This window comes from Lupinus angustifolius, chromosome LG18 (assembly GCF_001865875.1).
Source record: "Lupinus angustifolius cultivar Tanjil chromosome LG18, LupAngTanjil_v1.0, whole genome shotgun sequence".
NCBI lineage: Eukaryota > Viridiplantae > Streptophyta > Magnoliopsida > Fabales > Fabaceae > Lupinus > Lupinus angustifolius.
This window is the reverse complement of record NC_032026.1, coordinates 3,872,377-3,881,734: the sequence shown is the minus strand read 5'-3', so window position 1 is coordinate 3,881,734 and position 9,358 is coordinate 3,872,377. Positions and strand designations below refer to the sequence as shown.

The window sequence follows — 9,358 nt, the reverse complement described above, 5'->3', positions numbered from 1 at the left end:
TAACTTCTCCGAAAACGAGAAGAAGGTCTACAACCAATGTTGTCCCTAAGCTATTAATCATGTATATAGAAAATAATTCCTCAACCTATTTTGCTACATAATTCTAAAAATAACCCAATATTATTTTACCGAATAAATTGAGATTTTTATAGTGAGGTTATGGTTCGAGTCGTCTCTAACTCCCCGGAAATGAGGAGAAGGTCTACGACCAACACCGTTCCTGAACTGTTAGTCTCATTGAACCAAAACAATCAAATTAACCAATTCAATAAACTAATACTCCTAAAACCTATCGGTATTTTCCAGTAGTCTCATTGAACCAAAACAACTATATATTGACCAATTCAATAAACTAATACCTCTAAAACCTAATGGTATTTTCTCAAATCACTAACAATAATCAAAGTAGAAACAATTTTTTGAACTAGAACTACGTAAGCCTTGATCCCCTTAATAGGGGTACGTAGGACCAAAGTCAATATTGTCAGGCTCAATAATAAAAAAAATATTTTGTTATGATAATTAATTTCTAAATAAATAATTGTTAAGGGTATAAAAGTCCATTTTATTAGCGAGGGTACCGTTTTAATACGGGCGGACGGGGTGCTAATACCTTCCCCGATCCGTAATCGACTCTCGAATTCAGAATCTCTGCTTAAAGACCATATTATCCTAATTGGGTTTACTATAGAGTTTTCTATGTTTTAACCGCAAAAAACGTAGTGGCGACTCCAAATCAATCGGGAGAGGTAGAAATCGAGTTCGCCTCCTCCCAAGTCGTAGAGCCGGTCTTCCAACCGAAAATCGGGTCGCGACATAAACCAACATCATCTTGAAAGATAGAGTTTTCTTATTTTTGCATAATTCATATGATTTGACAATTTGAGTTGAGTATGCTCCCTCTTTGTTTTTAAGTATGTGCCTGAAATATTTTAAACAGAAAACACAACTCCAAATTTTCTCCCCCTTTTGACATCACCAAAAAGAAGGGAAGACAAATTTCCAGCACAATATATACATATATATACAACAAAAAGGGTACAAGATAAGATCATGATTTATTTCTAAGTCAATGTCAGAATAATCAATATGAACAGCGTAATGTAAATGCTATAAAATGATAGAATCATGTAAAGCAACACAGCATAGTAGTCATTAAGGTAAAAAAAAAGGTTCATACAAAGAATAAAGTGAACGAAAGTTAAACATTACAAAACCAATTAAAAATCCAAAAAGTTCAACAGATAACAACATCAAAGAGCAACTAGAAATTCCTAGACAACAACAACTCTAAGATTTTAGCTCATCAATATCATCATCCAGATCCATGTAGTCCAACCGATTGGATAATCTTCTTTCAACTTGGACTTGCTGATTCTTAGCATCAAGGGCATCCATCCTTGTAGTGATGTAACCTTGAAGCGAGAATAACTCATCCATGATTATCTAATTGGTAGGTATGGTAGTAGATGAAGATGACTCGATGTGGAATGTAGAGGGTTGAGGTGTAGGAGGGTTAGTAGAAGGATTTTCCATAGGAGCATCTTGTTGATCACTATGATGCTTGTAGATAGATCATTGGGGTCTCGAAAGAACCATCTTTGTCGATATACCAAAATTCTCAAGTATGATAATGATGATTATAACATAAGGTAACGGGCTCTGAGTATCTCTAAAACACCACATTTGTCGCATTCAAGTTTATCAAAATGTTATGTTTAAGAACATACATAACTTGTAGTTCCATATCGCTAATTTGTGAATGATTTGAATATTTTGGAACTATAACATAGCTTATAAGGTAATTAAGCAAACGATCTTCTAGATTGAGATTCCCGAAAGATAGAATATCTCTACTCTTAACAGTTTCACTTAAAGACGTTTGCTTACACATTTCAATTTCCCTCTTAGAAAATCTACACATAGTAGTATAATTCCTTTATATTGAACCCGTCCAAATCACATTGAAACCCAAATTCAACAATGGTTCCTATGTATGGTATATTGCGGCAAATTGAACTAAAAGTTCTCAAATCTAAGGCAATGTCTTTTCACTTGACTGAGGTAAACAGTTTATTTCTTTTAAAGTTTAGATTGTAGGAAAATACCCGCAGAAGTTAAGAGTAATAGGCATAATGTTCCTCATAAATCTAAAATAAATTTTGTTGCCTAAGGAGGGTGGAGAAAATGAAATAATCAGACTCAAAAGAGCGAAGCTTACCATACTTAGGAGCTAAAATGGGTCTCTACAGAAAATGCTCCTTGAGTATAGTTTGTTGCTCATCAGTTGAAAGAAGTCATGCCAAATCCAGAGGATTAGCCTCTGAAGAAGTTGGTTGTTTCCTTTGAGACACATTGGAACGTTGCTTATTGGTTCTTAATGAAGAAGTCATGAAAGTGAAGTTTTGAAATTGTAGGTTTTGAGGATTTCATAATTTTTGTGGTTTTTTATGTAAGACTCTAAACTCGAGAATGATAGTTTCAATGAGTTTAGAATTGAAAAGGTGATGAAAATCAACACAAAAATCACTCAAAACAATGAAGAAATGAAGATTTTGAAAGTAGAGGGGTGACCACGATTTTAGAGGGTTGAAGGAAGAAGATGAAGTTTTTTGAAAATGGAAGAAATCACTTAAATACTACGAAGTGTAATCGGTTACTCAAGCTAGCATAATTACTCTAATGAAAAATACCTAATTCCTAGATATTAAACTTTGTGTAATCGGTTACTCTCCAACATAATCGATTAGTATTCCTTATTGTTTCATCTAGTAATCGGTTACTCATCAGAGTAATCGGTTATTGTCTCTAGTTTTTGAAACCCTCATCCATTTGATGCTTGGTAATCGGTTACTCTCATATAATAATCGATTACATACCCAAAATATGAAATTTAATAAAAATAATTAAGCATGTTTAAGCACAAGTAGACATGTAATAAGCATAATGAAGCAAACATATAAGCATATTAACACATTTAAGACAGGTTAGCTTCATCAAAAATGCCTAATTTTCGTCTACACTTATAGAAAGTTTCTTTAGCCAAAGGTTTTGTAAAGATGTCTACTAATTGGTCATGTGTATCAACAAATTCCAAGAGTACATATTCTTTTAGACATGGTCTCTAAGGAAGTGATATCTTATATCAATATGCTTGGTTCGGGAATGCATCACTGAATTCTTAGTGAGGTTTATAGCACTAGTACTATTTCATTTCAAGGGAACACATCATAAGTCTAAGCCATAATCTTGTAATTGTTGCTTAAGCCACAATACTTGGGCACAAAAACTATTTGTTGCAACGTATTTTGCCTTAGCACTACTTAGAGCAACACAGACTTATTTTTTACAATACCAAGATATCATTGCATTTCCTAGAATATGACAAGTACCACTTGTACTTTTCCTCTCAGTTTTGCATCCAGCAAAATCTGAATTTGAGTATCCCACCAAATCACATAGACTTATAATAGTAACCTCCTTGGGGTGGTTCCTTTTTGGATGATTGTTTCTTGGTTGGTGTCTTTGATATGTGTTGCAGATAGTATTGAATAATAATGCAGCGGAATTGTATATGTACTTTGTGTAAATTGGATAATAGAAAATGATTAAGATATAAAGAGGGATGGCGCCACAAACAAGAGTTTGATAAGCCAAGATGAGGTTCACTCCAAGAAAGGAAACAAATAATCATATCACCCTCTTCTTTTTTTAATCGCACGCCTACTTTAAGAGAGAAATAAATCATTCTCCTCTGATTCACACACCTACTTTAAGAGAGAAATAAATCATTCACATGGTATCTTCCCATAAAGTAAAATAATTTCATACCACCTTCTCTCCTCATACTTGATGGCAATGTTTATATATGAGTTATACACAAAAATTATTTCCTTATTTGATATGAAGGAACACGTAAACATAGGTTGCATGTGGGTGCCCAAAGTATTATTGGTCTCACTTGCACACTCTTCACTTTATTGAATATAATTTGGTGAATTGGCATGAATTAAAGCTCATCATCATATTATTTTTTGGCTTGCTTCTGGAACATCCCCTTATTCTTTAAGTGTGCCCCCAACAAATGTTATTGAATTGGTGTTTTTTCTCCAAATTGTAGGGTATCCTCCCTTTGGTTCACATTAACTTCCTTTCGAATATCACAATCCTATATCAGGTGTGCCTTTCAAATAATTCATTATTCTTTTTTGGGCAACTAGATGTGACTCTCTTGATTTTGATTGATAATGTGTACAAAGACAGAAACTAAACATAATATTTGGTCTACTTGCAATAAGATAAAGTAGGAAGTCAATCATACCTTGATACTTCGAAATATCTATGCACTTTCTTGCTTCATAATATCGATGTATGTTCCAGAACCTATTAGGGTGGCAATTGCTTTGCTTTCATCCATCTCAAAGCACTTTAGTAGATCCCTGCAATATTTGGATTGACTAACAAAGATGTCAATCCTTGAGTTGTTTTATTTGAAGTCCAAGGAAGTAGTTCAACTTCTCCATCATGGACATCTCAAACTCTCCTTATATCATGTTACTGAAATCACTACACAATAACTCATTAGTAGAACCGACAATAATATCATCAACTTAAATTTGAACAAGTAAAGTGTGATGATCTATTTTCTTAATAAATAATATAGTGTCAACCTTACTTTTGGTAAAGCCTTTTTCAAGTAAAAAGTTTGTTAGACGACCATTCCATACTCTAAATTTAAAGACAGTGATAACTGTACCTATATCTAGGATTTTTTTTTCTGTTGTTGTTCTCTCCATAGGTAACAAGAGCCTTTATTTCTTAAAAATGAAAATTTTGAATCGCCTAATTTTATGTGATTGGAGCAGTCACTGTGAAGATAACAAATTTTTGCTTATGGCTATCAAACACTCTTGCAAAACAAAACAAATTAAAATGAAATTCTAGGTACTCAATGTGATTTTAGATCCTGTAGGGTTAGCACATTTCTCTACCCATCTATATTGAATAGAAGTCACACTATATTTTCTAATATAACAAGTACTAGGTGTGTGACCAACTTTATTACAGTAAGAACGGGTAAGTAGATGCTTATGTGTACTAAATTTTATTTTAAAAATAGGATTAGTATATACTTTTTCTTTATGAAACTTTATGGTGCTTTCTATTGTTGGGTTTATTCAAGTGTGAAGTCTCACATTGGATATGCGGGGAGGAGTGAAAGAGTTTATAAGAAGGAAAGGTTCATTGAACTAATGCCTTAAGGTTTTGGTTCAAGATGTGGTGTCTCACTTGTGACTCTTCACTCTTCCCATACCCATGTAACAATGGAACTCCCTGGTGGTTGGAGGCTCCCCGGTCGCAGTCTGGTCCAACAAATGGTATCAGAGCCGATGGTTCGGCTGGGACATGGTGGACTCAAGAGGGAGCGGACCGGAAAGTGTGTGGTACCCACACTTGAGGGGGAGATTGTTGGGTTTATTCAAGTGTGAAGTCCCACATTGGATACGCGGGGAGGAGTGAAAGAGTTTATAAGAAGGAAAGGCCCATGAAACTAATGCCTTAAGGTTTTGGTTCAAGACGTGGTGTCTCACTTGTGACTCTTCACTCTTCCCATACCCATGTAACAATGGAACTCCCCGGTGGTTGGAGGCTCCCCGGTCGTAGTCTAGTCCAACAAGTGGTATCAGAGCCGATGGTTCGGCTGGGACATGGTGGACTTAAGGGGGAGCGAATCGGAAAGTGTGTGGTACCCACACTTGAGGGGAAGATTGTTGGGTTTATTCAAGTGTGAAGTCCCACATTGGATATGCGGGGAGGAGTGAAAGAGTTTATAAGAAGGAAAGGCTCATGGAACTAATGCCTTAAGGTTTTGGTTCAAGACGTGGTGTCTCACTTGTGACTCTTCCCATACCCATGTAACAATCGAACTCCCTGGTGGTTGGAGGCTCCACGCTCGCAGTCTGGTCCAATACCTATGATTGTTTTTCCTAAGACATTCTTATTTTAGCCACATGACTATTTGCATAGTCAAGACTTTTTCATTCTATTGAATGTCTTTGGACTTTTACAATCTTATCTAAATTGTGATTGTTCTTGTTGAGTTTATTAAGTCCAAGACTTAATGTTAAAACTTTAGTTTGAATAGCAATATCATTTGGACATGTGGAAGAAGAGGATTTATATTGGAGACCGACTACATAATTCTTTAAAATGTTGTTACGACTTTCTAAAAAGGTGATGTCATTTTTTTATTTCATGCATATTTAGAAAGTCTAACATATTCTTGATGCAATTCATTAAAAATATTTTGTAACTCATCATATGAAAAATATCATTTGGTTCAGAGTTATTAACCTCATAATTGTTGTTTGATTTGTATGAAGCTATCAAAGAAAGATGTCATTGTTCCTCAATTTCTTGTCATTCTTTCTTTTAAAAGCACTTTGCTTTTGTAGGACTGGACAATCATCTTAAATATGATCTGATTTTCTGCATTTAGAGCATGTGGAGTCTTGCTCTAGTGTTGATGCTTCAATGTTTATTTGCATTGCATTTTAGGACATAATTAGAACTTTAGAATTGTTTTTAGCTTTTATTTCTCTTTGTTCGGGTTGAATGGATATTTTTGACTATGTTATACAGTTTGGATGGGTTGAAACCAAAAAGAGTAGAAATTGTGTGCAAGAATATAAAATTCAATGTTGAGACTATGAAAACCGATTGAACCAAAAGAAATGAAGATGTTACATACACTCACAGTTGTAGATGCTATATGGAAGTACAAAGATCTCACAAAAACTGAAGGAGACTGCAATAGATGGAAGTACAAAGATCTGACAAAAAATCCAAATATTTTATATACATCCCTCTCAACACTACCTGGTCCAACACCCTCTAAGAGGTCTTTCTTGTCCTCCAACATGGTCACCATCCAAATATTTTCTATATAGAGGCACGGTCAGAGGCCCCTATGTATATATAATCAAAAATTGAGTGTGTGCTTATCATTTACTTATTTATATATTTGATTTTCCTCATATTTATTGTTCCTATCATTTTTATATGATAATTGTTCTCATTTAAATCAGAATACATATATCATTTATTTATACATTTGATTTTGGCTGTGTTACATTGTTTATGTTATATAATAGATAATACTATTAGCCTATTAGGTCTCCTTTTTAAATTATTTTGTGAAGTTGATATGAATGCCAAAAGAAGTTCCATACCAATTTAAAATAAAGAAAAAAGATGTATGTAGAAAATAGTAGCAATTTTTTCTTTATTAAAAATCAAACTTATTTTTAAGCTACTGACATTGTGTTAACAAATGTTAGAATATTTTTAGATAACATTAACAAAGTTAAAATAACAATTTTATATTGATCACTCCCTCCTTGTTTTATAAGATACTTTTCTTCATTCGCCAAAAAACAGAAATTAGGTTTATCAGCGACAAAAATTAGAAGTCAGAAGAATTGTCATCAGATAAACCACAGAAATAATTAATTTAAAAGTGAATTAAACCTCATTCATTTATATATAATTAATTTAAAAGTGAATTAAACCATACATATATTTCATTTATCATTTACCTTCTTTATAATCATAATATTTATCCATTATTATTATAAAAATTTATATAAAATTAATACAATATCCACTATTCACTGTATTACTTCTTTTGAAAAAGAAGCATATGATAAAAGATGCATGATAATATATAAAACATTTATGATCTTTTTCTCTTTTTCTTTATACAGTTTGAACGTAAATCCAGAATATTCTCGACCCATTCAAACATTGCTTAAAGAAACGGGAAAATAGATAAACACATGGAATCTTGTAAAATAACACAGATCACGTTCAGATATTTCCTCGTTTTCACGATTTCCCCAAGGTCCAGATTTAATCATTTGCCTTTCAAAACGAAAAATCAAATAATATGAAAGCAAACATCAAAAATTTGAAAAGGAAAATCTAAAAATGTAACCCTGTTTGTTTGTTTCAGTAGGAATTAAACAAACCAAAACAACAATTCAATAAATCTAATTTTCACATCTACCATCTAAAACTTTTTCTTTGTTCCCTAAACATCTTCATAACAAGATTTACATTTTCCCAAAACGACACCGTTACATAGCCTGCAACGACTCACACCGCCACAAAATTTCTGTCGTTTCAGAATAATCAAACAACCCATCTACAATCACATAACTCCCACCGTTTTCACCATAATAACCGTCACAAAGGACACCGTTTTCGAACCCAAACGCTTCATCACTTAAGCTCCGTAAATCATCCTCTAACCCTAGAAACCCGGTCGAATCAAACCGTTCCGGTCCAACTGAACCGGGTTCATTTATTTCAACCTGTCTTTCGTCCGTCACCGTCGGTGGTAAACCAAGTTCATCATCAGAAGCCTCTAACAAATAAACCAGATTCGGTTTAAACTCAGCGGAAAACGGTTCAAAACCCGAACCCGGTGTAAGTATCTCTTCCTCAAAGCTTTTTATAACGAAATCCAAACCCTCCGTTACGTTTACCGTTTCGTCAAACATGTTGAGAAAATCATCTTGGAACTCGTTAACGACGGGTGAGTTAAGAACCGAGTCGTCTGAGTCGACTCGCCCAAGTTCACGTGACTCGACGGAGTTACCCGGTGTTAGATGAGACTCGGATGAGTTGGTGTCCGAAGAAACCGAGTCGACTCGGAGGAACTTCGACTCGGGCGAGTTTTCCTCTGAGTCATCACGAACTCGTTTCCTCTCAATGTTACATTCACCCATTTTAGAGAAATGAGATTCAAAGAAAAAAATAATAAGGAAGAGTTTTTGCTAACGTTACAGTGTAGGTGACTTTGGAGTTGTGAAAGTGTAGAGAGAGAAAAAGAGATATTTGGATGGAGAGAAGAGGAAAAGGTAGGATGGTATATATAGTGGTGGAAAATAAGAGATGGAGGGTTCGTTTGTTTGTTTATTTTGATTTATGATTCCTAAACGGCTGATTGAGAGGCGCGTGCGTTACACAACAAGTAGATTATACGTTTTTTCGTTAATAATTAAAGTTTAATATAGATTTGACGGTGTAATTTTTTACAACTTTAATGTATTATTTTTAGAGTGTAACATTTATACATTGACAATGTAAGAATTATGTACTTCAATATATTATTTATTATTCATTCGTATTACTTTTATTTAAAAGTTAATTATATTATAAATGAATTATAGATAATACAGTAATCGTGTAAAAAACTCTTACACTTTGAATGTATACATATTTTTTTATTTTTATGAGTGTAATAATTTATTTGATTGTATAATTTATATGCACCATAATTGTAATAATTTAT

The 9,358-nt window shown here is 33.7% G+C and overlaps 1 protein-coding gene across 1 annotated transcript; it reads right to left on the bottom strand.

Moving 5' to 3' along the window:
* On the bottom strand, positions 7,957 to 9,060 carry LOC109332305. Its single transcript, XM_019567250.1, has one exon. It carries the CDS (start codon positions 8,790 to 8,792, stop codon positions 8,139 to 8,141), a length of 654 nt encoding a protein of 217 aa, XP_019422795.1. The 5' UTR covers positions 8,793 to 9,060; the 3' UTR covers positions 7,957 to 8,138.

Bases quoted from the DNA above. Each gene is read 5' to 3' on its own strand.
- LOC109332305 (XM_019567250.1), bottom strand. From the start codon at position 8,792: ATGGGTGAATGTAACATTGAGAGGAAACGAGTTCGTGATGACTCAGAG.